The sequence below is a fragment of the Hyaloscypha bicolor genome (assembly GCF_002865645.1).
Source record: "Hyaloscypha bicolor E unplaced genomic scaffold K444scaffold_60, whole genome shotgun sequence".
Taxonomy (NCBI): Eukaryota; Fungi; Ascomycota; class Leotiomycetes; order Helotiales; family Hyaloscyphaceae; genus Hyaloscypha; species Hyaloscypha bicolor.
The window spans coordinates 625,249-652,252 of NW_020194562.1; the positions used below are offsets into that span (position 1 = coordinate 625,249).

Consider the following 27,004-nt stretch of genomic DNA (forward strand, 5'->3'; position numbering starts at 1 on the left):
TATATTAAAGGCCAGGGTCTTTTATATATAATTTTAAAGAATTTCCGTCTGTATTATATAGTTCTAGTAATATATTACTCTTAGTATAATCTAACTAATAAAAAAGATTTTATAATAATTTTAGCTATTTGGGGTTCTTATTATAGAAGCTCTAAAGAGCTAGAATATTATTATTTAATAAGAAAGCAAGATACTATTTTAGATCTGGGTCCTATTCTTTCTACTAGATTCAGTACTTTAGTTTTCTATAAAATAGCTTTACTACTAATACCTCTTAAATTTTATATTCTATTTCCTTATCTTATAGTTCTAATAATAGAGGCTCCGGATTTATTTATCCGGAAAGGAAGTTACCTAGATCTTTATATAGTTTCTCTATATAAAATACTAGATATATTCTTATTAATTCCAAAAGCTTAAACCTAAAGAAATATTTTACTTATTCCAGGATTTTATATAGCTCTTCTATTTAATAAGCTAGCTTATAGCTCAGATAATTATTCTTCTAGTATTTAGTAATAATTTATATCTTATTTCTTATTTTAAAGTCTACTAGTTAGTAATACTTATTAGCTTAAATAATATAATATTTTTATATTTATATTATATTCTCTTATATTTTTTACTATAATTTATAAAGCTATATTACTAGAGCCTTTATCTTCTATTTATTTAGCTCTTTATTTAAAGTACCCGATTATATTTGAATTTCCTAATTAAATAATATCTATAGTTTATAGTTCTTTTCTATATAAAACGGGAATTGGCCTATAATTTTATAGACTAGAGCTATCTACTAGTAGTTAATTATTATTACTTATTTATTCTAATTATTCTAGTAGTAATTTATATAGGAATATAGCTATTAGTTAAAATACTAGTTAATAATCTTTATCTAGTTATTAGTTTAGGAATAGTTAGTAATTAATAATTTAAGCTTTATACTAATATATTTATAGAACTTATTCTAGAAATCTAATATAAACTAGAGGCCTTAATTAAATACTATAGTTTCTGGAATACTAACTTAATAAACTATATAAATAAGAAATAAAAATACTAATTCTTTAATTATTACTATATCTTAAATAGAAATTATAATAGGATACTTATCTAGATAATTAATAAAAATTATTACTATATTATATTTATTTCTATTTTCTAGATATTTCTTGAAATCTATTAATATATACTACTAGAAATAGTCAGAAACTAATAATAAATATAAGAGTTCTAGTTTCTTATTTCTAGAAATATAGAATTATTAATAAATATAATAATTATTCTTATACTAATTAATATTTATATCTTAGTCTAGCTAGTAATAACAGGCCTAAAAAAGCTATTAAAGCTTGGCTTATTCTAGATATTCTATTAGAGGCTATATATATATCTCCTAAATAAAAGTAATATATAAGAATATCTCGGGTATTATTATATTATTAGATATAAATAGTTTATTATATTATAAAAAAAGGCTATTTTATAGTATTTAAATGTTTTTCTTTTCGTTTCTTGCCTTATCCTATAGTTCTTCTAGTTCTAATAACTCTTAATTCTTATTTAATAACTTATTTATTAGCTAGATATTATTATACTAGATTTCTTTCTAAGCCGGGCTTATAAAAGCCTTAATTAGAACTAACTAAAGATCCCGTATAATATTATTATTAATCTTTTATTATAAGAGGAGAATTTGGGTTTAGTAAGCTATTATTATCTTATTCTAGATAATTATATTCTTATATTTCTTATTTAGGATATCTGTTTATTTATTTAACTTACCTATCTAATATATAAGCTTGAAATAGTAATAGAAAAAATACTTTATCTAATAAGCTTATTTTACTAAAAGCTTCTTTATAGTTATAAAATACTCGAGGGCTCGGTAATCTAAATAAATTATAAAAAGTGCCTCTTATAGGCCTTCTAGTTTTACTTACTATTTAATTAAAGAAAGAATAATAATAAGTATTTCTTTATTATAAATATTATAGTTTAGCTCTACTAATTATATAGTTTTAGAAAAGAATACTACCGGATACTAGAGTTCTATCTAGGGGTCTTATTATAAAAGAATACCGGCTATAACTTTATTTAATATATTTATCTTAATTATAATAAAGAGATTCGAATTATAGTAATATAAAATTAATACCGAGAATATAGCTTATTTTAGCTTAATAAAACCTTTTTAATATTAATCTATTTATTTAAATAGAACTCTTTTATATATTAGAGCTATTAGGGACTTTATTATATAGCTATATTCTATAATAAAATACTAATAAAAGTTATAAAAACCCAGAAAGCCTTATATTTCTTTAACTATTTTTAGTAATTACTAGTTTTTAATAATTATTATCTTATTTAGATCTATTTTAATATCTTTAGTAAAGATAATAAAGCCTAAATACTTTATATAAATAACCTTAAACTCTAATTTCTTAATATTTATTTAGAGGCTAGTATCCTATAATTACTAAAAGACCTTTTATATATAGTTTTTATATTTTAGGGAATTATTTAAGTAAATTAGAATATTATTTAAATAAGCTATATAAAAGATATTAAAGTAATTAAAGAAGATATTATTTATATATCTCTAATATATAATAGAACTATTAGTTAGGCCTTTCTAAAGAACCTTATATTTATAGGTCCTATATCTTATATAAAATATTATAAGTTCTTCTAATTCTGGGTCTATTTAAATCTAATAGAATACTTGCTAAATATCTAGCTTTATATAGACCTTAGCTTAAGCTAGTTATATAAAAGTCTTATAAATAAAAGAAAGAGAATAATAGTTCTTTTATATTAAGTTATTTAGTTTATAATAATTAATATAGAATTAGAGAGTTCTATTAGCCTTCTTTATAAAAAGAATTAGAAATATAAAAGAGAACTAGTTTGGCTTAATAAAACTTTATTAGAAATTCTTTTTAAGGAAATACTTAATCTTTTATAGTTTATAAATTAACTATTAATAGAACAGGAAATATTCTAGGTTCTCTAGGCCTTTAGAATTATTAATTTAAATCTTATAGTTATATAATTAATATAAGAATAAAATATTTAATACTTTCTTTAAGAAAATATCTATAAAATTCTTAAACTTCTCTAGTATAACTCTTACTAGCTATTATAGCTCTGTCTTTTCTGGCTATTACTTACTTGAAATAAACTTATTCTCTTATTATAATTCTAGCTTTTTATTAATTTCGAAAAATAATATTATAAAGAAAAAGTTCTCTTTCTTTTATAGATTTATCTAGAAAGTAGCTAGTAAGATATCTATAATATTAACTATAGGCCTTAATTAGATTTTATAGCTTTTCTTTAAATAATATAATTTTAATATTTCTATTTCTGATTTAAAAGAAACTTCTATATTTCTTAAGGCTACTTATATTTCTCTATAATATTAAACTTAATTCTTTTATTATATATAACTTTCTGAGTCTGGCTTAGGAAAAGAATAAGAGAGTTTTCTTTTTATAAGCTAAGGTTTCTAGAACTTATTTATAGCTATAGCTTTATTTCTTTTATTTATATTTTCTTAGTACTAATTACTTTTCTCAGGTTTTAAGTTCTTATATATAATAATTAGAATCTTATTCTAATTTTTCTTTTTAGGCTAATTATCTAATTAGATTAATCTTCTATTCTTATAATTAATTAGAATACTAGTATTAATAAATTACTATTATTCTAAAATTATATTATATTTACCTAGCCCTATAACTAGTATAGATACTAGAACCTTTTGTTTATTAATTAAGAGTATAAGCTTAATATAATAAATAATAAATATAGCTTATTTATTATTAAACTCTCTTATATTATAGAATAATATTAATTAAATAGATTTAATATCTAGAAATTATTTAATTATTCTTATAAACTTGAAATTAATAAAAGTATATCTATTTATTCCAGTATTAATAAAAGAAGAAATCTTAATACCTAATCTATTATTACTAACTATATAAGGAAATATAAATACTTTATTTTCTAGTAATTAGCTCAAATTAACTTTTATTATATTTATATAATATAGCTTTAAAAAAAAGACTTCTTTTAGAAGTTCTTATTTCCCTATTTTATATTCTTAAATAGCTTACTTATAATAAGTACTACTAGCTTAGCTACTAAAACTTGCTTTATATATTTTATTTTAGGTTCTAGATAATTCCTAGATATATAATTAAATCTATTATAATTATAATACTTGAGATCTAAAAATCCGGGCTTCGGGATAATAGACTTATCTATTATTAGGATCTTAAAAGCAGGCTTTATATAAGAGACATCTCCTAAGCCTGGATTATTTATATCTTTATTAGCTTTTTTAGATATCTAGTTTTTCTTTTTATAATAAGCTTAAATCTATTAGTTATTTATAATATAGTATTATATAAACTTTATAATATAGATAGCCGGGTTATTATAGTATATAGCTATCGGCTTTTAGAGCTTTTAGATAAGCTTATTATTTAGGTTATTTTTAAGGTCTTATAAATTAATATTTTTGTCTATTATATATCTTAGAAATAGAATATAGAATTCCTGAAAAATCTAGTTCTTTTTTATAAATAGTTCCTTAAAGGCTTACTAAATATTATACTTCTTATTTAAGTTACTATATAGCTTCTCTAGGTAAATATATAATTCTCTAATAGTTTTATATATATATTAATTATCCTAATTTAGGTAAGAAGAGATTAGTATAAAAATATAGCTATTTATATAGCCGGAAATATAAATAATCTTGAGATTCTTTATCTAGTAAATATTAAAGTTATTATAGAGCTTATTCTTAATCTAAACTACCTAATTATTAAAAGTAATACTATTTTTAGTTATATTTTTAAAGATAAGAAAGTTAGAAAGTTTAATTAAATATTTATTTTCTAGAATAGAAAAACTAATTATTTTTATAGATTATATAATAAGCTTCTTAATAATAGCTTTATTCTTTTATAGGACTTATTTAATTTCTCTTAGCTAATTATAATAATTCTTGCTATAAGTAAGAATATTATATATTTTTAGAATTAGCTTAATAATTTCCTTATATAAAGCTTTTGGACTCCGGAGTAATTCTTGGAAATCTACTTTTAATAAGGCAGATTTCTCTTCTTTTTTAGTTCTCTAAAAGAAAATATCTCTCTTATTATAAGTATTAATAGAATATTCGGACTTTTTAGGAAACTTAATAAAAGGCTCTAGTTTACCTTCTAGTAATATACTAGTAATATTTTATATTATAGTTTCTTCTAACTTACCTAGTTATTCCCGGATTTATTTTCTTATAAATCTTTATTTAATAGTAAGATTACTAGCCTATTTGCTTACCTAGCTAGTCTAGGGCTTTCTTATCTAGTTATTCTAGGGCTTTCTTTTATTTTAATATTAGTTAACTAGTATAGGAATAGTTATAGTATATTATATTTATATTTATTAAAAACTAATTAAATAGATATTATTTAAATTCTCTAAAGAATTAAGAAGTAAATAAGCTTTGATTTATATTACGAATATAAGATCTAGAGCCTAGAAGGCATTATTAGACTATTTCTATTTTAATAATTTAAAGCTAAAGAGAGAAGAGGATTTCAAAGAAGCCTCGGATCTAAATAATTACAAGCTATATATAGGCCTATATACTAGGTTAAGCTCGGGGTTATATATAATAATCAAGTAACTATAGATGCCTTATTTAGATACCAGATGCCTCTCTAGCTCTAATCTAATTCCTACTAGAACTATATATTATAATAACTATAATAAGAACTTTATTCTAGTTCTTTTTATATTAAAATATAAGGCATTTACTAAAATCTAGTAAATATTAATAATAGAAGTTTTTATTAGTTAGAACTAATTCGGATATATTTCGGATATATTTCAGATATTTATAAAAGCTTATTTATTATAATAGAATAAGATAATTTAGGCTTATATTAGAGTTTCGAATCTGTAATTATAGCCTATAATATAGATATAGGTATTATTTTATATTAGCTTTTTTTATATTATTTTATTTTAATTTCTATTTTATAGTTTTATTAATTAGTATTAGTCTAATAATTAAGAAATTTAAATATTCGGGAAAAGTAATAAAAGAGTTTAATTTCTTTAACTAGACTAGAATTCAAAAAAATATTAGATAGCTATATAAGAGAATTATATTTAGGATTAAGAAATACCTTAAAATATCTTATTTACTTAATTCTAATAATAATATTTTAATATTCGAGGTTAAGAATAATAAAGAAAAAGTTCCAGATTTAATAATTATTAATAATTAGATATAATTAAATAAACTAGTTTATAGAAGTTTGAGTCTTATTATTAAATCCTCTTATTAGTATAGTATAAGAGAGATTTTAGATAAAAGTATCTAATAATTTAGAGAATTATTTAGTAAAAGAATAATTAATAAAAAGAAAACTATTTATTCTAGTATTTACTAAAAAAATATAAGTTAATTCCGTATTTATTTATACTAAGAAATAAAGAAACTAAGAACTATTATTTATTTATAAACTTAGATAAGTCTAAACCTAATAAATTATATATATATAAGTCTAGAAAGAAATCTCGGCCTAAGTTTCCTTATTTCTCTCTTTTAGAGCATTTTTAAAATTATTTATTTAATTATTTTATTTGTCTATATTATTTATAAAAATCTCGAACTTATAGATTATTATTTTAATAATAGAGAGGTTAGAATAGTTCTTTTTCTAATAGTCTAGTTATTTATATAAGAAGTAAATATTGTTTTTAATACTAAGAATAGGCTTTAATAAAGAAATAATAGAAATAAAAAACTTAATAATAGGCTTAATTATAGGCGCCTGGCCTAAAGCCAAAGAAGTATAGAACCGGAACTATTTTCGACCCGATTTAGTAATAGTATTTGAGTTAGATACTAGTATTTTATTATTTCTATTAGAAGTAATATTCTAATAAATAAAATAAGATTAATATTTCTAGTTATAATAATTCTCTATATTTATAGCTATAAGAGTATTATTTATAATATAGAATTAATATTTCCAAATAAACTTAATTACTATAGCCTAGTTTTAAAAATCTAGAATAATCTTATTTTATATTTAATAAAACTAGTTATTACTATTAACTTGTTTTTGGATAATAAAGCTCTTAAAGTATTTAGAGAACTATAGAAATATTTTATTAAGACTAATAGGCTTATTATATTAATCTTTGCCCTTATTTATTTCTAACTTATAGAATTACTTCCGGTAATCTTTTGTTTTATATTTAGTAGTAAAGTATTTATCTAGAATAATTAATATCTCTTTTACTAATTTATATTAATCCGGTAGTTCTAATTAATAATATGAGAATAGGTAAATATAGGCTTTACTAATAGTAATTAACTAAATTAAAGCTATTTATATATAACTTATAAAATAGTAGTTTATATAGATTTATAAATAATTTATTATAGATATTTTCTAGTAAAAATATAAGAATTTAATACTATTATTAAATAGTTTAATATTACTAGTAATCTTTATTATAAAAGCTAGTATATTTGAGATAGGTTCGGAACTAATATAAGAATATTTATAGAAGAAATACTAATACAATTTATTATATTCTTCTATTTATTCTAGTTTATTCTAGAGAGCAGCCTATAATTCGAAATAACTTAAAAGAAGAAACTTAGAAAAAAGAATAGATTATATAGAAGCGGAAATACTTTACTTTTAATAATAGAAATATTCTTGAAATAGAATACGGAATTAAGATTCCTTAATAAATTCGTATATAAAGATATACTATTCTTATTTCTTTATATAATTCTTAAGGTTAGTAAGTTTGTTTCTAAAGAATACTTTCAGATCCGTAGCTATATTACCTATATCTTCCTTTATTATTACTATAGCTATAGCTTAACTATCTTCTATTACTTATATAATACCTTATAATATATCTGAACTAGAAAAGTTCTATTTATTTCGAGGTTTCTTTATAGAAGCTTTACTATTATTTGATTTTGAAATAGAAGCTTATATAAGTAAGATAAAGAAAAGAGAACTCCTGAAGTTCGTATTAACTAGTATTAACTAGGAGAATAATATAGTTAGAAAGTATTTAAATAAGAGTTAGAAGAATTTCGAGAGATAGTTAGTAAAAAGGTAGTTTTATAAAAAGAAGTTATATATATTGGAAAGTGATCGATTTATTGATGGAAAATCGATATATTGGAGGTTGACAATCTGTAAAATGACTAGATACAGGAGAGTGAAGAGTAAAAAAGGAGAGGAGGGAATCTAAAGTACAGTTCTTATATACCCACTAGTGGGTGGCGATTTCCTCCAGTATATTATAAATCAGATGACTCATATATATTAGTGAGCGTTCCCTGAGCTTCCATAGTGAGCTATTCCATAGGCTTCCATAGTAAACCATTATAAATGAGAGTGGCAAAGCTAATATTAGTAGTTGAACCTGGTACTGGAAGGACTAGTAAGCTAGTACCAATTCAATAATATATAAGTTAACTATTACTTTCTATTTATATTTGCCTTTATATTAAAGAAGTTATTTGGAACTTCTATTATTAATTAATTAATCTATTTTCCTTAATATTATAATTTAGTAGTTTTATACTAGTATTTTCTAATAAAGCAGATCCTGCTTCTACTAGCTATACGGGTAGTCTCTAATTACCCGGCTCTTTAAAAATATATTACTATCTAGAGTTTAGGAATTAAATTCGACTTCTTTTAGATATGTTTCCTTATTAGTAAAATATTATAATAGGCCGTTTCTAGTAAAAACAATTTTTAGATTCTAATATAATAATATATAAGCTTATAGGTAAAGAAGTAGTATAAAGAAGTACTTTTAGAGGCTAATTAGAACAATTATATAAGTCTGATACTAAAGAGAATCTAAAGATAAAAAGAAAAAAGAAAAAGAGAAAAGAGAATAGCCTGAGATCCTATTTCTCTTACCTATAAGATTATATATTCGAATTGGGTCTAATATAAACATTTAGTAATATAGGACTAAGCGAGTATATATTTTATAATAACTAAGATATTACTTTTAAAATATTTTAAAATAAGAATAAAAGGCTAGAGTTTATAATATAAGTTATATAAGATATTAAAAATATAATATTTAAACTAGATAAAAAGTAAGGTTTTATTATTTTATATTTTAAAGCTATTTTTTAAAAACTAATTATAAAATAAGCTAAAGTATTTATTATATAAAGGCTTATAATCTCGATTATTCTTTTATAATCTAATTCTTATATATCTTACTAAATTTATTATAAAGAAAGTATTTAGAGATTATAAAACTATAAATAAGCTTTTTTATTTTAACTTATTTAAGAATAAGATATTTTAATTTTATTAAGATCTAAAAGTTATTAATCTATTCTTTTTTTAAAAAGAAGATAAAGAAATTAATATAATAAATATAATTAGAATAATAGAAATAGTATTTCTCGAATATATAAATATTATTATTAATTATATAACTTCTTCTAATAATCTAAATAAAATAATTTATATCTTTTAATAGCTCTTAATAGTCTTGCTTATAATTTGAAATTCTATTCTCTTAGTTAAGGCTATATTATAAGTAGTAAAAAGACTTACTTATACTATAATAATATACGAGCTTATAAATAAAGAAGAGGTATAAAGAAGCACTTTTAGAAGCTAATTAAAATAATTATATAGGTCTAATACTAAGGAGAATCTAAAGATAAAGAAAGAAAAGAAGAAGACAAGAGGGAATCCCTATAAGGGCCTATATTCCCTAACTATAAGATTGCACGTCTGAAACGGGTCTGACCCTAAAGCTACGTTGCGCTAGGCTAGGCAAGCGAGCGTCCCGTGACATCTGCCATATACTCCAACTACAGTCTGGGCTAAAGCTGTAGCCGAAGCGATAACTGTCACGGCCATCGACGTTGCGGCCGCCTGCGGCAACCAGAACGTGCTGGCATTCTTTGGAAAGAAGGACTAGGAATTGACATTTAGTTGGTTCAGAGTAAGCAGTTGGTAGATAGATAGATCCCTAGAGCGCTGCAACTGTGCCATTAGTGGGGGGTTAAAATATATATATCTAGCTAGTTTATACCGAGCCATAGGCTCCAGTATGCTATAATCAGCGCTACAAGGTGCTATAGTAACCTAATGAATGAGGTGAGTTCAAAAACTCTCCTGGCCCGTAGGCTTGAATTGTACGCGGAAGATTTACATCCAAGGCAATCAAATACCCTTTGAGCAACACTTCACCAGTACAATAACCCTCTGTTGAGCTGCTGCTTAGAGCTTCATGAGAAAGGACCGGTCCTAAAGCCGGTCTTCTGACGGTTACAGCGGCTTATATCTAACTAGTACGGCATCTACTGCATGGTGACAGACGAGGAAGCTAAACAGTCAGTCCCAGAAGAGATCTATTTGCTTACTTTCTTTCTTCTCCCTTCTGATTCACTCTGTGTACTTCCTTACAAGCAGCGCTATAAGGATTGTTATGACCAAGAGGTGCCAGTTATCGTGCAGCCACCTGCCTACCCCCTCACACTGGAGCATGAGTACCTGGATCGTCACCACGGGCTGCGACTCCTGGGCATCTACCTTCAGCGCGGGGTCGGCTGCCGCACTATCCTTGTTACCAAAGACTCGGGCATCTGCCGCCAGCTTCCTGTCATTCTCCTGGTCATTCCCCGGGGCCAGTAGCGCATCATCCTTGCCGTCCAAAACTTGAGCGTCCACCAAGTTCCTCTTATTCACCTGGACGTTCCCCGGAACCGGTAGCGCATCGTCGTGATTGTCAAAGACTTGGGCACCCGTTGTCGGCTTCCTGTTATTCGCCCGGACCTTCTCTTGGGCTTGCGGCACATCATCCTGATTTTCAACTTGGGCATCCACCACGGGCTTCCTGTTATTCACCTGGACATTTTCTGGGGCCGGTGGCGCATCGTCCTCATCGTCAAAAATGTGGACATTGTCCGCCAACTTCCTCCTCCTCTCCTGGCCGTTTCCAGGGTTAGGCGGCACAGGGCTGGGGACAGGCAGAGCGCCCTCGTCTCCAAACGGTAATAAGGGGTCTCCCAGAGCTTCTGCTATCCCCACCGCCGCCACCAGCTCTCTCCCGGCGGGGTCCTCGTGATTTATCGGGATGCCAGGGGCAGCAGGCACCGGCGGCCCGTCCTCTCCCTCTCCCTCTTCCTCCAACTCTGCCTCCGCCACTGCCTCCACTTCTGCCTCCTCATCCTCTTCCTCCGCCACTGCCTCCACCACTGCCTCCTCCTCGTCTTCTTCCTCCTCTTCCCCAACAGCTGCAGGCATCTTCGTCAGCTGTTTCTCGCTCTTGCGCTTCGCCCCGAAGATGACGGCGCCGACGCCCGGGGCCGGTAAGGTGTCGCTCTTCTTCTTGTCTCCTTTGCGCTTGCAGAGGTGTTGGGGTTGCTTGGGACATTTCGTTCTGTCCGCCAGGCAAGCCTGCTTGCAGGGCTCGAATAACTCGGCGTCCGTAAACTTCCACGCAATGTCGTCAATCAGCCGCCACACGTCCAGGTTGCCGTTCTTCTCGGCCAGGCTGCGCAGGCACTCGACATAGGCGACGAGATAGTTGCGCTTGAAGCCGCCGGGCACGGGCTGCCACTGGCCGCACACCAGCTCGGCGCTCGCGCCCACGGGGACGATCACCTGCTCCATGCCGCGGCCCAGGAAGACGGGCACGTACCGGGTGAGCCGGAGCCACGACGGCTTCTGCTTCCAGGTGAAGACGTTGCCGTCGCGCCGGGCGTCGCGCCGCCGCGACACGGACCAGCTGTCGGTGAGATCGAGCCAGTCCCAGCCGGGCATGGGCGTCTGGCCCAGCCGAACCGACGGCCCGGCTTCCTCGTCGGCTTCGGCGTTCTGGACCACGCGGTTATGGATGGCCGTGTATATCTTCTTGATTTCGCCCTCCGCATCGATAGGCTTCGCTTTTTTCCGTCGCTCTCTCTCTTTGGCTTCATCTGGGTCGCCTTCCGGCTCCGGCTCCGGCTCCGGCTCCTTCTCAGCGTTCTTGACTGCCTCGTCCCAGAGGGCGGCATACGGAATCGCCTTGCCCGTTTTCTTCGCCTCGCGGAAGGCCCAGTAGTTGTACGCCTCGTGGATTAGAGACAGCTGAGGCACCATCCACCCGCGCTCTTGGCCGAGCTCCGTTTCGAAGAGGATGATGGGCTCTTTGGCGGAGTGATCCAAGATATCCTTCAGCGACATGCCCTTGATGTCGGCGACCGAGTACTTCAGCCCTGCCTTGAACTTCAGCACTGTCGTAATCGACGCCATCAGGTGACCCAAGACGCTGCCTCCCAGAGTCGCACTGCTCGGCGCCGCCTCTGCGGGGGGCTTTTCAAACCTGGCCCCGGACGTTCGGTATCTCTTGTACAGGCGAAGGCGGGATTCAGTACCGAGCTGCACCGCCACTTGGCTACAGTAGCCAACGATGGCCGTGGCGTTTGCTAGGGTCTCTGGTTTGACGCCTACTAGCCAGCCAGCGCTCTCATCCTCTGCAAAGCTCGGGTGGTTGGGATCCTCGCCTAGGGCCTTTCGGGAGAGGTGCCACTGAACCGTGTTCTCCTGGCTGTCATACTTGGTAGGATAGAGTCGCCAGCGGATACCATCCAGGTACGTGCCCGCATCGGCCTCGTCGTCGTCCTCGAGCGTCACGTCCTGCATGATCTCCGCCAGCTCGACAATGATGCCGAGTGGGACTTGAAGACCAAACATGTCCGGAACAAGCGGTACAGGAAAGCCGTCGGCCACCACGGTGCTAGGAAAGAGGGCGGTCCAGCATATTCCGGGGCCACTGTCCTTCAGTTCGTCAAGCTGTTCGAGCTGGATGCTGAATGCTGACGAGGTGGCCGTGAATCGCGCGGTAGAGGACGAGAGCTTGTTGGATCTTGGTGGCAGTCGGAAAGTGACCGCAATCCAGACCAGGAGCTGTGCCATAGCTGGAACCTGCGATGCCTCACCAGAAAACGTGATAGTCGATGTAATGGTTGGCTCGTCGCTGGTAGCAGGAAGATGAATCTTGAAGGCCCCAACATTTTGATCTGCGGCTACAGTCAGTGGGATCAGGGACTCAGCGAATGTCAAGCAATACGCCTAGTGTCAGCCAGCGCTATAAATCTTCAACCGAACCACTTGGTACAGTTAAGCGCAACAGGCTGGGATGAGATGTCCAATTCGGGGAGATAGAGGTGATGAGATGCTCACCCAGTGGCCCTGCTGGTGAGGTTGCCCCCAAGGCACTCGACAGCGTCTCCAAGAATTCTGTGCCGAGCTCACCCCACGTGTAGCTCACATACTCTCCGCAAGAGGTCGCCCACGCATGGGATGCATCGCCCGAGATGGTGAAAACGGAGCTCAGGGCTGCGTCGCCGTCGAGCTCGGTCTCAATGCAACGACGAAGTTCCCATTGCAGGTTAAATGTCGCCTCGACTATGTCACTGCCTTCCAGGAATCCTCCACCCAAAGTCTGGGCGGCTTCTTTAATCTCCTCCATCACCTGCTTCCGTAGTGGCAGTCTGTCTGCGGCATCGGACCCGCCGTCTGATGGCTGAAGCCCCTCTGGGTCAGTTCTGAGCGAGCCGTCCTCTGCAGGAGATTTGATGAGTGAGGAGTTGTTTCGTGGGGGCTCGCCAGACCTGGGGTGGTTTGGCGATCTTGGCTGAAGCCCCGGCTTAGCTTGGCCAAGCAACTGTATAGAGCGCCTTCCCCGGATTCGCATAGATCGCTGGAGCGACAAAGATATTGCCAAGGTCGTCTTGCCGACGACCCGAGCTTGCTCCATTTGCTCCTGGGCTAACATTCTGGGAACTTCATTGTTTATCTCGACTGTTACGGATGACTCGACTCGTTTCTGGGGCTCCGACCACGACGCTGGCTTCACAAGGTAATCTGGGTCACCAACCTTGCTATTAATCGATTTGAGGCGCTCAACCAGCTCGGGGGCGTAAATCCTATGCAGCCGAGCCACCTCCGTCTTAGTAGCCGTTATGTACTCAGGTACGGGGTCTCCTTTGGAACCGTCAATTCCGGCCACGTGAGCTGTTAAATTTATATCGCCCGCGTCCGCAGATACGGAAGCTCTGTCCGAAGCCTGGACGATGAGCATGTCATGTTCTATCAGATCCAGCAACTTGTGGATGTAGCTAGAACAGCGTGGATCAGCGTGGAGAGCCGAAATCTTCTATTCGCGCGGTTGTGTCAGAATCTCGTACATGTTGAACGAAATGGCGGCGTTGAGGACTGGTGGCATATCTTGGAGAAGGACGTACCCGCGTCACTTGTTCTTTGACCTTGATTACAGAAGGCTTCTCTGGTCCTGTATGGTTCAGTACTTTGAAAAAGGCATCCTCAAAATGGTCCACCATATTTGACATTCTGTCTGCTGAAAAGGCGGTGACACCATCGATTCCGTCGAAGACCCAGCAGACCATTTCAAGGAGGACACAGCCAAAACTCCAGATATCCCAGGTCCGCGACCTGGGTCTATCAATGAAATCGAATTCCGGAGGGCGGTACGTGGCAGTAACGGCCAAGGCCTTAGTTAGGTTAGTGTGTCGGCGGTAGATGGTGGAGGCACCGAAATCAGAGAGTACCAGGCGTCCAGAAGATGTCTCGGAGGATGTCTCAATTGGGTACCAGAGAATATTAGAAGGCTTGACGTCTCCATGTATGCCAAATACGTCCTCTTCCGGGTTTTGGACAAACTTCAGGGCCTCTGCGAGACCCAGGATTTGAGCCGCGAGCCACTGGAGGCCGCGGGTGTCTGGCGCAGTTGGCTGAGCGAGCGAGCCAGGGACAACTCTCCAGTAGGTGGGCAGGCTGCCTTTTGCAAGCGGGAAAACGATGTGAAGCCGCCCATTCTGTTCGTAAGTTGTGAGGATTGTAACGAGGTGGCGATTGTGAAAAGCCCCATTGAACCTCCGGAGGGCAGAAACCTCCCGCCAGAAATCCTGTTTGGTAACGGCTTCGCCGCTATAGAGCTGCTTAACAGCGAAGACTCGGGACTGGATTGAAATCTTGATGGGGAATTAGTGAACATCAGCTTGTGCAGCCTCGCCATCCGTTGCAATTACATACGTCATTGAGTAGCCTTTGAAAGTTATGTGACAGAGGGTCGATGATTACAGAGACAATCTCCCCAAAAGCTCCAGTCATGGGAGCCAGAGATCGCGTGTCGTCCGCCTCCAAAAAAGGTAGAATGTCTTGTTCGTCAAGTCTATAATGATGCACTGTATCGATTGTAGGCTCTTCGAAGAATTTCGTCTTTACCGAGAATTGTTCCCGCAAGAAGGACCTTTTTAAGAATGGTCTCCAGAGAAGCAAACAGCCCAGAGATGTCGCCCTGCCGTTGGCTAGGATTGCTGAGTGCTCCTCGTCGATCTCTAGCGGAAGATCAGCGTCGGTTACACCAGAGTCTACGAAGTCGAGAATGTCCTGTAGTCTGTCGAGGAGGAGGAGGATAGCGAGGATTCGGAGACGTCGTTGGCCTTCATCCCGAAGAGCAACTACTTCATTATGCCGTATAGGTTCCTCCAAGCCGGGTGCGACTTCTGCCGACTCGTATATAGGCCCAATCATGTCAACGGTGAAGTTTGAGGGCCTGCCGTTAAGAAATATTGTTAGAGACTGTAGAACATGGTCGATGCGATCCCGAGTCAATAGCCGGCACAGGATCCCAAAGGGCCAAAATAATTCGCCATTCTTTGCCCTCTTTGCGGAATGCATCAAAAGCTCCCCAAGATCTGTGGCGCCAGCGTCGGAGTCCGAAAAGGTTGCTCGCATGGTCGCGGTTATGAGTTAATATCAGAATAGCTCTAGAAAGTCACAGAAAAAGCGATGTCAGGTAGCAAGGAGCAATGGACCGGGCCTTGGCAACAGTATTTGAGGATGGGGGTAGGAGCGGGAGAGCAAAGCAAGTCGTGAGGCAGATTCTGGGACTGAGAACCACGGAACTACCGTACCCCGCTTCTCATGGACTGTCTGGACTAGGTGCGCTTTTTTTTTCTACGGGCTCACAAGCTATGGCGGTTGCAGGTGGCTGGCTACACCCAATCGCGGACCGCCTATGATACAAAGTACTGTACTTTGTATGCTGTGCAATGTTACATGGTCCAATCGGCCAATTGCTGCAGACGAAGCCAGTGGAGCTCCTGTACAGTATATGCAGGAGCCTGATAATCAAACCGCACCGCAGTGTAGCAGGCAGGTAGCTGATAGTGGAAACTTCTAGAAGAACACGTGAGATATAAAACGCATATAGTGATAATAAGTGATTTTGTCGCACGAGCACCCCGCGTGCTCACGTGGGTCGCTCCTGCCTGGCCAACCAGAAGCTCTCTTAGTAAGCTGAACGTACTGGCACGTATTTATACGCTCGTCAGGCTTCGCTTTTCTTCCTCTCTTTAGAACTAGACAATACAAACGATCTGATGCGAATACTACGCTCTGCTCACTCGCAACTGAACATTGTCACGGGACGTTCGCTTACCTAGCCCTGCGCCGCCTGGCTTCTATACTATACCCAATTCGGACGTGCAATCTTATGAGCAAGGGAAATAAGATCTCAGGCCGTTCTCTCTTCTCTTCTTCTTTTCTCTCTTTATCTTTAGATTCTCCTTAGTATTAGACTAATAGGATTACTCTAATTAGCTTTTAAAAGTACTTCTTTATACCTGTGACGGCAGGAACAAAGCAATGGAACGATGCTCAAAGATCTATGATTCCAATGTCCTACAGAATCTAAAGCTAAGGAGAGAAGGAGTGAGGTGTGGCAGTGGATAAGTAGGTATGGCCAAAACCACTGAAACGCCGAGCTTTGGAAGCGAGCTTGGTTTGAACCATAGCTTGGAACCTTAGCTGAAACCAACCCCTTTGGCTGAAACCAACCATGTGACACCAGCCGTTACAATACCGCTTCTTTACCTGTAAGCTCGTGTATTATTATAGAAAGTTATTACTAGAGGTATAAGTATATAAAGAGACTCTTTAGAATAAGGATATAGCTAAAGTAAAGTAATAAACGCAGAGTACTAAGCTTAGATAAACTTATTAAAGGCGAAGTATATCGTGCTATTAGTAACTTATATAAAGAAGTACTTCTCTTAAGTCTTTAACTTAACTTCACGGAAAACCTTTCCTTAAATAATTTAAGAGATAATAATATATGTAAATAAAGAGATAGCTGCTATAAAGTAGTATTTAAAAGAAGGTTATTAAATCTAGATTAATATTAATACAGAGATTAAGAAGTAAAAGTATTAACTAATAATCTTAAGTAAAGGTAATTAAGCTCTAGTAAAATCCTTAATATAGCTCGATAAGTAGCGTATTACCTCTAGGCTAAATATTAATAAATATAAGTTAATTACGAAGAGAGGATAGCTAGATCTAGGATATAGTATAAATTAGTTAAAGAGGAAATTAAGGAAGATAAGCGGTTATTAGATATAATATTAAGACATATATACTATAATAAGCCTAAAGACTCTTTAAGTAAGAGAAGTAAAGAAAGGAGGATAAGAATAGTAAGGAAAATCTAGAAGCGGCTATTAGGTATCTTATAACTCTTATAATACTATTTACTAAATAGTAAACCTATAGCCAGATTATAACCCCTCTTACTTTCTATCTTATAAGCTAACTAGAATAGTTAATATAACTCAAATGGTAGACAAGCCCTACTAAGTCGCTAAGATACTTTTTGTGAAGCACGTAATAGCAGTGTAGTGTACAAGTAGTCAAGGTAAGTATGCTGCAGAGTGACGCTTGCAAGTGTAACTGATTCCAAGAATTGATTCCAGCAAAAGACTAATCGATGCCCCTTTCCAAAGCTAGGAGCGTCTCCCTATATATTCCCTAGTGCTTAGCCAAGCATGCGAAACCCTTTACTTAATTAGGAAATGCGATCCCATGCGATCCATACGATTCCGATCGCAAGCTTTACCCCAAATAGGAAACTAGATCCACGACATCTGACACCTGTCCATGCGCCATCACGTGTGCCCATCACACTTTTAGAGGAAGAGAATAAGGAAGTGAAGTTATTAGTACGTAAGCAAAACTCGCTCTAATTAGCCGGTTTATTAGTTAATAGGACGAGATACTAGACGTCTAGAAAAGCGTTAGTTAGAGCCGTTCTAGGGTGGAATTCACTTGCTTATGCGATTTATTAATATATTAACTTTAATAAGTGTTTTATTAATAACTAACTAATATTCTCTATATAAACTAAGTATATAGATTTGAGATATAGGTCTCTGCTCTCTAGATACTAAAAAATTATCAAGATTAATATATATTTAGTGGTTTTATATAGTGTAGAAGTAATGATCTAAATAATATGAAATGGCAAAAGCGAATTTTTTAAGCAGAGCTCTTAGCGACGATGTGCCTAACGCAGCCGCGCAGATGAGGTACCTGGTTTTCCTAGGCTTCCGCACGTAAAAGTAAGTCACTTTGTTTCCGAGTCCGGTTTTTGTTATTTCAGACTTGGGAGTCCGGTTTTAGTCATTTGACGTTTTTATTTTCCTTGCCAGAATATTAAGCCCAGACATAAAGTTAACTTGGATAATATCTGATCTGGGATTATTCGCCATAGTGTCAGGCCATGTGTACGTAAATATGGCGTTGGCTTCTCGAGATAGGTAGGAACAAGATAGAAGCGATGTTGAACTTTGGAAAGGGGACGGCGTTAAACTACGAGTCACGTGCTATTTTACGGGAATCCAAAATCTGCTCCGCAAGAAACTATAAGGGAACAGAAGCGGATTCCCAGGCAAAATTCGGTAAGGAAACTGTAGCCAGGCACGCAGGAGGCCAAAATGGGTCCCATATTATGGTGCGCTGGCTGACTCACGGGTGCCCAGGATGATCAAGATACAGTCGGTCCGATCCAAAAGCAACAAATAAAAATAAAAATCACCATAATACTAGTTAATATAAATCGTATTAATTAAAACGATACTATATACTCTAGGGATTAATTCTATACTCTCGAAATTATAATATCTTTATTATTAAGGAAGTTATAATATATGTAATTAAGCAAGCAAATATATTCGCGTTTTATATGGTTATTTTTTTACTTTATTATTACGTGACTGCCCCTTTCCATTAACCGCTTTTCTATAATTATATTAATATCTCAATAACCACAAATATAATTAAGTACCTCTCTTGAATACTTCCAATGGCTACCTCTATAAACCTTTAGAAACGCAAGCGAGCTGATTCAACTCTTGATTTAATTATAGTTCTCACTATAGCTAAAGAAGCTGTAATCCAAGCGACTATTAATGAACGGTATGGGAAACCCTCTAATATAGAGGATAATTCTAATAATTCAGATATTAAACCAAGTAATAAAGAGCTTGAAGATTCGACCCTCTTTTGGGTTTAGTAAAAGCTTCTTATTAGTGGAAATGAAACGATTATTTTAGAGAAGCCTATAGTTACATAGCGAGATTAGAGACTTATAGAATAAACTAGTAAGTTTCTTACTTATTTACTTATTTTTATATTATAATATAAGTATACTAAGAATATTTCTAGCTTCTAGAGGCTTGTATTACTCCAAATTAATAAAGGAATTAGTAAAGCTATTGAGAACTTAATAAATACATATATATAACTAGAGGGCAAAAGATACTTAAGCTATAGTATAATCTAGTAGGCTTAAGATTCCTATAATTATACTATCTTTTAAATAAAAGAGGCTATAATTCGATATTATTAGGGGACTAATTAATATTTCTAGGGATATATAATTAAGGAAAGAGTAAAGGCTTAAAGATAAAGATAATAAAGCAAATAAACTACTTCTGGATACCCTTATTAGAGATACTTATAGATATAACAAAGCTCTAGATATATGAATAACTTATTAGGAAGTCCTTAATAATATAGATATAAAGCTAGTATAAATAAAAGACCCCTATATCTCTCGTATAATTACTAACTTATACTTACTCCGGTAATATACCCAATAGCTTATAAAGCCAGGGCAATATTAGCTAGGAAAAATCAATATATCTCTTTTAGTAACCGCTAGTAATTATTATTCTAATAATAGAAAGACGCTTACTCGGCAAATTAGGGAGTTATTTAATTACTATTAATAATAGTATGGTATTTCGCAAGAGGCTAGGGGTAGTAAAAGAAATAGAGTATCTTATCTGGATAATAAGGATATATTCTTAGCCTATCGAACTTGGTTAATTAATTAAGAGCTTGGAATAATATTACTAAATAATTTCCTAAATACCATTAATTAGGAGATTTTACCTTAATTATTATCGATAATTAACAAGCCTATTACTCGCAGTATAGCTTACTTATAGCTTCCTAGGCTCGGCTTTTATTACCATAAAACTAAGAAAGGGCTTTATATAAATGGATACGAATAACCTAATATAATTCAGTATTATTAAGAGGTATTTTTACTACTAATAAATAAGCTTTTATTATATATAGTTTAATATAAGGAGGATAAAGCTAGTATATGGTATATGATTTAATCTATACTCCTAATTAGAAGTCAGATATATATAATATACTTCTATAATAAGAGCTATTTCCATAGTTTCGATTATAAAAAGAGCCTCTAGCTAGTAGATAATTAGCAAAAAATGCCCGGAAAAAGTAAAGAGAGGCTAATTCACGATTCTGAGTTTGTGGGCCCTAAAAAGCATATTAGGGTACCAAATAATAAAGGTATCTTTATCCCAAATAACCTCGATTTGGATATCTATTAAATTATATATCCAGGCTTAAATAGAAACCCCTAGTAAGATACAAAATAGCTACTAGTTCAGATTACTAGGACGCTCGATATATTTGAATAGAAGCACTCAAACTATATAGCTATTCTAATATTTAATTAGTCTTCTGTATATGCTTCGTATAGCAAAGGTATACTAAACGCCTTTAGTATAAATAAGGCACCGGGGGGGTTAAAAAGGGTAATATTAAGCCCTATAGGAGAGATATATATTTCCCACCGGAGTATATGATTCCGGGGCTATAGGGTACCATTCAAGTTCTTTAGCAACTTAATCCGAATAGAGAAAGAGAGCCTAAAGGTATGGAATAGATTCTCATTAAGCGAGATTATAATATCCCTGGCTTAAGATTTAAGTGCCCAAAGGATACTAGGTATACTATATTTCTTAAATATCCTCCCGCTATTAAATAAATATACTGTTTAGCTCGTATTCTATTAAATCACTAAGACTTCTTTAAAGAGAAGTCTCAAGTTAAAGAGCTTATTATAGAGCGAGGGTATAAGGCTGTGTTTTTACCAAAGTTCCACTACGAAATCAACCTAATTGAGATATATTAGGGGTATAGCAAAACTCGATATTATTAAGTAAAAAAGACTAGCTTCCCAGATACCAAAGTTAAGGTAGTAGAGGTACTTGAAGCTTGTTTGATTAAGACTATACAAAGGTTCTGTAATCGTATATTCCGCTAGATAGATACGTATCGGAAGGGATTGAGTATTAAACAAGCTGCTTGGTATATAAAGAAGCAAAGACGCTATAGAACAATATCTAAAATAGTAATAGAGGAATAGGATAATATATAAAAGCAGGAAAGCGAAGGTAGCTAGAGTTTATAAAATTAGTTTGGCCAAAATTAGCTTGAATCCTATATAACTAGAGCCTTACTATATATATATAATATATAGTACTAGAGAAAGCTATATTTGATATTTAGGAAGGTTCTTCTAAGCTTATAGGGCTTAAATATTAATATTATATTAATAATAAGGCTAGTAAGATACTGTAATATCCCCTTAAAGTACGGGCTCACGTGACCTTAGCAAGTAGAAATATTCGCGTTTTGTATAACGAAAAATCAATAAAATAGAAAGGGTCCGTATACTTTAGGCCTTAATTATTAATAAACCACAAATTATATTAAAAATCCGATTAATAGGTATTTTTCGCCTGGTTCTATTCTATAATTGCATAACTTAGTATAAATTAATTGGGGTTATAGTTAAAAAGTTATTATGGGCGTAAAAGAGCGACCAATTTGTTGCTTTTGGATCGGACCGACTGTATGCTCAGGTTCTGCTCAGGTTCTGCTCAGGCTCTGCTCAGGCTTGCTCAGGCTCTGCTCCGGCATGCTCACCCTCGGCTCAGGTATGCTCACCCTCAGCTCAGGTTAAAGCAGCAGTTGCTCACGCCCAGAGACTAAACGGAACGAGCGAAAGAAAAAATTAATGCTGAGTCTAGGGGTATTCAGGAAATTATGGTGGGTGCGAGGTGAAGTGTGGCCTGAAAACAGGCCTGTACGCACAGACTAGTGGGAGCCGGCTCGTAACCGAAATACCGCGGGTCGTCGTCTCCCTTTAATCCTCCCCTCACTCATTCCCCCCATTTGATCACAACCCAACTCGTCTCAGATTACTTGAAATTACGAATCATGCACAACAAACGAGCCAAGTCGAAGGTATCAAAGGCTGCATCATTGATTAAAGAAACACGTGTTCTTCACTTGAAGAAGTGTTGAAATATGAGGTCAATATGACTTCAGGATGAAAAAGAGTAAAATAGCAGGGCAATAATTGGAAAAGTGGCACCGCAACTCGCATTGGAGATCAAAGTACGCAGGAGACAGGCAGCTGAGGGCATAACATTAGGTATTACGTAGCTATCGTATCGTCTCTACGTCTCAATCCTGTCTATCCTTACTCCTCGACCTCGCTCTCTCCAACTCAGGCGTAGAACCGCCAGCCTTACCCCTATCCTTGATCTCAACAACTTTCATATCCAACCCGACTCTAAACTTCTTGCCCCTCCACATCACCGTCGTGCCACCAAGACAAGCCCAAGCCCAGATCGGCCAAGCGAGGAACTCCCTCCCGACCCAGGCGGCGAACCATTCTTTAAACGGTCGTCGCGAGTGTCCCAGAGGTCGAGTGAAGGATGGAGTGTCATCGTCTAGCTCCACTGACGCTCCGGAGTGAAGTTTTGCATACAAAAGGGTATCCATGCTCATCCAAGCCATCACGCTGATCAGCCAGAAAACGGTAAATGTATGCCAGGTCTGCGGAATCTCAAAAACGGAATGGAACCAAGGCAGAGTGGTGACTGCAAATGCCCCATACGCTGAACAGAGAAGAGGCTCAACCCCTGGCTCTACAAGAGTGGCAAGCGTGACGGTCCATTTCCGTACTCTTAGCCAACGAACGCGGCGAGCGATGTACTCTCGTACTGACATTCCTGCCATGGGTTGGATTGCCAGATCTCCGAATACTAAGCCGTGCTTGTAGAACTTTTGGCCCGCTTTCTCTTCGCCTACTTTCTTTCTCCAGAGGAGGTCGCCGATAAGATGGTCCTCGCAAATATTCTCGGAGAAGAAGTCAATGCCGGGGCAGTAGGGAGAGGCTCCTGAAGTCAGGTAGTTGAGGTGGGATCGCCTGAACATGGTTGACTTGCCGACTATGCAGGGAGCAATGGAAACAGTGTTTATTGCGGTGTAAAATTTTGCGTGGGAAGAGGCCATAAACATTTCTTCGAGACGACCGCCGCCGGTTCGCAGCATTGTACCAGATGTTGACTCGTTCTTGGGTAGGGAGAGGACATCGTATGCTGCTGAGTTGGTGGATGAGACGTGCTGGCTTTCATGGTGGTCTCTGAGAAGTCCCCTGGCTTCTTCTCCTACGCTTGCCCCTACACTGTCCACAACGAGGGGCAGTTGGTGGACAAATTTGTAGGGAATAGCTTTGGTCCCGCGTGCCTCGAATCCGCAGAGCTTGTCCACCATCCGTCCAGCGACTCCCTTTCCAACCCAGACATTACAGTCAAGGATCCAACAGATATCTCCTTTAGCTTCTCGATACCCTCGACTCATATTCCGGATCTTCGGATTCGGTCCCAGGTTGTGTGTTTCCTCTCCATGCCCGGTCAGATTCGGATCTTCTTCTTCAACGAATATCTGTACGTCGAACCTTGGGAAGTCTGCCAGCAGGCGCTGTAATACAGGAAACGCTGGATCGCTGAATGATGCTACACAAAAGTATATCGTCAACTTTTCCAAGGGATAATCTTGTCGGAATGTTGCAGCAAGGCATTCGTAGAGCTGTGGCTCGAGTCCTTTGACAGGTCGAAGAATCGTTATGTGTGGAACGTCTTCAAGCTTCAACGTCGGAGACACAGCGGGCTTCGGCTTGGAGGAGTAATAGCGGTACCTTAGAGTGTGTAAGCAGTATGAACTCCCCAAGTACAGGCGTTTCACCTACAATTGGGTAAATCCTATGACTTGGACGACCAGGATGATAAGGTACCAGAAGCCACACGCCAAGGCGATGGCAAAGGTCCACGCCAGCATTTCATGATCCTCTGCAGCACTTACTGCTCTTGCAGCAGCAGAAGGGGCGTCGCGAGGCCAGATTGTCATCGGAGACAGGATCTGAGTCCCCGGTCGGTGTCACAACTTTCTTCCAATTCAGCGACAGAAATTCCTGATGGTCGGAAGGCCGGTCTTTGAAAGGAAATCACGTGATCCGACCGGGAATTCTCGCTCTAAAAATCTTTGCAGAGTCGAAGGAAAAGAAAAGGCTTCCCTCCCCAACCACATCGAATGATTTTCCACGAACACTTCCCTCAACCTCCTTGAGGAACCATTCTGAAGCTGTAAGTACACGATTATTTTTATTTGACGTCGATGAGGACATGCTGGCGCTGTCGTGCATGCGGTGATGACACAACTCGATGCTTAGAGGAATGACTCTGACTTTATGTCGCTCTTCCATGCTGGCTCAATTCTCTTCGAGAAGACTACAACGGTATCTGAGCATTGCAATAAATTACCATATTTACTGGGAACGGAAACCTTCAGACAACCTCCTTCTAACAGCTTCAAATTCAAAACAGACTCGACATGACCCCACCATAGCTTCATCTTCACAAGATGGCAGACACAGCAGCAATCAGCCCCGTCGACCATGGCGTAAAGACACCGGTCTCAGCAGCGCCTTCAAAACCTCGTGGACCTTCGAAGCGCGATCAACTGAACAAGTTGTATGCTCTCCCCGCACCTCTTCGAACATTTCCCCTCCCGACCTTCGTCCCTCACAACCCTCTCTCACTCTTCCACATTCTGTTTGTGTGGGTGTCCCAAACAATCAATTCACAACCTGCGCATTTCGAACCACTCTATCAGGGTTGGTTCTCGCCGGAAACCCGGTCAGTCCACGTTACGGACTCCCGGTCTATCCGAGGGTTGTGGGAACAAGGATTTTATGGAAAAGGAAGCTTGAGCCGGAGTGAACCCCAATGGCTAGAGTTGCAGAAGACGCGGGCAGGGGCCACCAAGACGAAAAAGAAAGATATAACTGCTTGGGAGGTGACGAATATCAGGCGGGCGGAACGGCAAGAGATGAAGTGGGAGAGAGCAAGAATTGAAAGAGAGGCTATTGAACAGAAGCTGGCGGAAGAGGCTGCCGCGGCTTTGGACAAAGCGATTGAATCCAATTGTACTTCGGAATCGACAATCACAGACGCCACAACCATTGAGGCGGTTGAAGCCTTGCGAGGTTCTGAAGAACCACTGCCGGTCTTCAAGTCGCAAATTTGTGCCCCCGTAGGACCTCTGGAGCTTCTCGCTCTTGCAAACTCGAAAGCTGACCTGGAAAGGCTGCCTTCGAGCGTTCCCTGCTTCGGCGAAAATATGGATCGGAACTTCATCGAGCGATTCTACGCAGCTCCAGTCGACCCCCCAACACTCTTGGCGTTGCCAAACTCAGTTCAAGACTGCCCTCCAAGTGACCCAATATCTCAGGATGTCTTGGGAAGCTTGCCGACGCCACCTCAATATGAAGCACCTGCCAATGGTCATGCTCTACCAAGCTTCAAGCCAAGTTCCATGCCTGCTCCAAGTAACGATGGGGCTGGTTCAAGAGAAAACCATGGACTTGGTATACTTGCATCTGCAAAACCGGAAGAAATTGAGATTGTTGGAGGATCAGACACGAACGAGGACACCGTTGACGAATCGGCTCTTTCAACGCATTCAGAGGATACTCTCGAGACTCATGGTACGCCCCCCAACGGATCTGCTCTAGTCAATGGAGGTCCTTCTACCCCAAGGATAAAGCGCCAAAAGAGCGTTCGATTTTCACCTACCGTCGAGAAGACCACCTTCATTCAGTCTGAACCACCCAGTCCTGAACGAGCGGCAGCAGCAACGACAATAATCGAGGAAGAACCTTTGATCATCCGAGAGCAGGAACATATCCAACTCACCCTTGAAGAGGCGTTCTTCCTTTCCTACGCACTCGGTGCACTGGATATACTCGATCCGGAAACCAAGAAACCAATACCAAATCAAGACCTGTTCTACCTATTCCGCAAAACATCCTACTTCCCACCATTAGCAAATCCATCCATGTCTCCCGATGATCCCTTTATGACCGACTATGTCGTATACCACCATTTCCGATCGCTTGGTTGGGTTCTGCGCTCTGGAATCAAGTTCTCGGTCGACTACATGCTCTACACTCGCGGTCCCGTCTTCACCCATGCCGAATTCGGGGTCCTGATATTACCAGCCTACAGTGATCCATATTGGAGCAGCAACCCTTTCTTGCAAAACTACGTGAAAAGCAAAGAGACACGGACCTGGGCTTGGATGAATCGGATTCACAGAGTGATCACGCAGGTCAAGAAAACATTAGTTCTAGTATACGTGGATATTCCCAAACCTTTGGAAGCCGAAGAAGAGGCAAAAATGGGTATCGATGCTCAGCTAGCGAGATACAAGGTTAGGGAGGTTATGATGACGAGGTTCTCCGCGAACAGACGGAGGGACTGAATGGGGACTTCAATGTAACATTATCATAGGATATCAATGATGTTTCATTGCTCACGAAGTAATGCCAATTTTTGCGTTAGCTTGATTCCGTCTTTTTCCATTCCTCT

The 27,004-nt window shown here is 37.0% G+C and overlaps 4 protein-coding genes across 4 annotated transcripts; 1 reads left to right on the plus strand and 3 right to left on the minus strand.

Annotated features, from left to right (window-relative positions):
* Window positions 1-10,336: 10,336 nt before the first annotated feature.
* On the minus strand, window positions 10,337-13,145 carry K444DRAFT_392482 (uncharacterized protein). The gene has a single exon (XM_024872456.1). The coding sequence runs from the start codon at window positions 13,011-13,013 to the stop codon at window positions 10,500-10,502; it is 2,514 nt and encodes an 837-aa protein (XP_024737325.1). The 5' UTR covers window positions 13,014-13,145; the 3' UTR covers window positions 10,337-10,499.
* A 542-nt stretch (window positions 13,146-13,687) lies between these two features.
* On the minus strand, window positions 13,688-15,992 carry K444DRAFT_392462 (kinase-like protein). Its single transcript, XM_024872455.1, has 4 exons — window positions 15,153-15,992; window positions 14,345-15,091; window positions 13,978-14,256; window positions 13,688-13,876 (listed from the first exon to the last, which is right to left on the minus strand). Exons 1-4 carry the CDS (start codon window positions 15,855-15,857, stop codon window positions 13,748-13,750), a joined length of 1,860 nt encoding a protein of 619 aa, XP_024737326.1. The 5' UTR covers window positions 15,858-15,992; the 3' UTR covers window positions 13,688-13,747.
* A 6,383-nt stretch (window positions 15,993-22,375) lies between these two features.
* K444DRAFT_612586 (glycosyltransferase family 21 protein) lies at window positions 22,376-24,524 on the minus strand. Its single transcript, XM_024880166.1, has 2 exons — window positions 24,325-24,524; window positions 22,376-24,273 (listed from the first exon to the last, which is right to left on the minus strand). The coding sequence occupies exons 1-2, from the start codon at window positions 24,411-24,413 to the stop codon at window positions 22,755-22,757; spliced, it is 1,608 nt and encodes a 535-aa protein (XP_024737327.1). The 5' UTR covers window positions 24,414-24,524; the 3' UTR covers window positions 22,376-22,754.
* A 139-nt stretch (window positions 24,525-24,663) lies between these two features.
* K444DRAFT_588982 (uncharacterized protein) lies at window positions 24,664-26,897 on the plus strand (the record flags this gene model as incomplete). The annotated part of the gene is made up of 2 exons (XM_024878081.1): window positions 24,664-26,001; window positions 26,158-26,897. The coding sequence occupies exons 1-2, from the start codon at window positions 24,996-24,998 to the stop codon at window positions 26,895-26,897; spliced, it is 1,746 nt and encodes a 581-aa protein (XP_024737328.1). The 5' UTR covers window positions 24,664-24,995.
* Window positions 26,898-27,004: the final 107 nt, after the last annotated feature.

Coding starts and splice junctions, on each gene's coding strand:
- K444DRAFT_392482 (XM_024872456.1), bottom strand. CDS start 13,013: ATGGCACAGCTCCTGGTCTGGATTGCGGTCACTTTCCGACTGCCACCA.
- K444DRAFT_392462 (XM_024872455.1), bottom strand. CDS start 15,857: ATGCGAGCAACCTTTTCGGACTCCGACGCTGGCGCCACAGATCTTGGG. Junction 15,092..15,152: donor TTCAAAGGCTACTCAATGAC/GTATGTAATTGC, acceptor TTCCCCATCAAG/ATTTCAATCCAGTCCCGAGT. Junction 14,257..14,344: donor TCAAAGAACAAGTGACGCGG/GTACGTCCTTCT, acceptor CCGCGCGAATAG/AAGATTTCGGCTCTCCACGC.
- K444DRAFT_612586 (XM_024880166.1), bottom strand. CDS start 24,413: ATGCTGGCGTGGACCTTTGCCATCGCCTTGGCGTGTGGCTTCTGGTAC. Junction 24,274..24,324: donor GTCATAGGATTTACCCAATT/GTAGGTGAAACG, acceptor ACACACTCTAAG/GTACCGCTATTACTCCTCCA.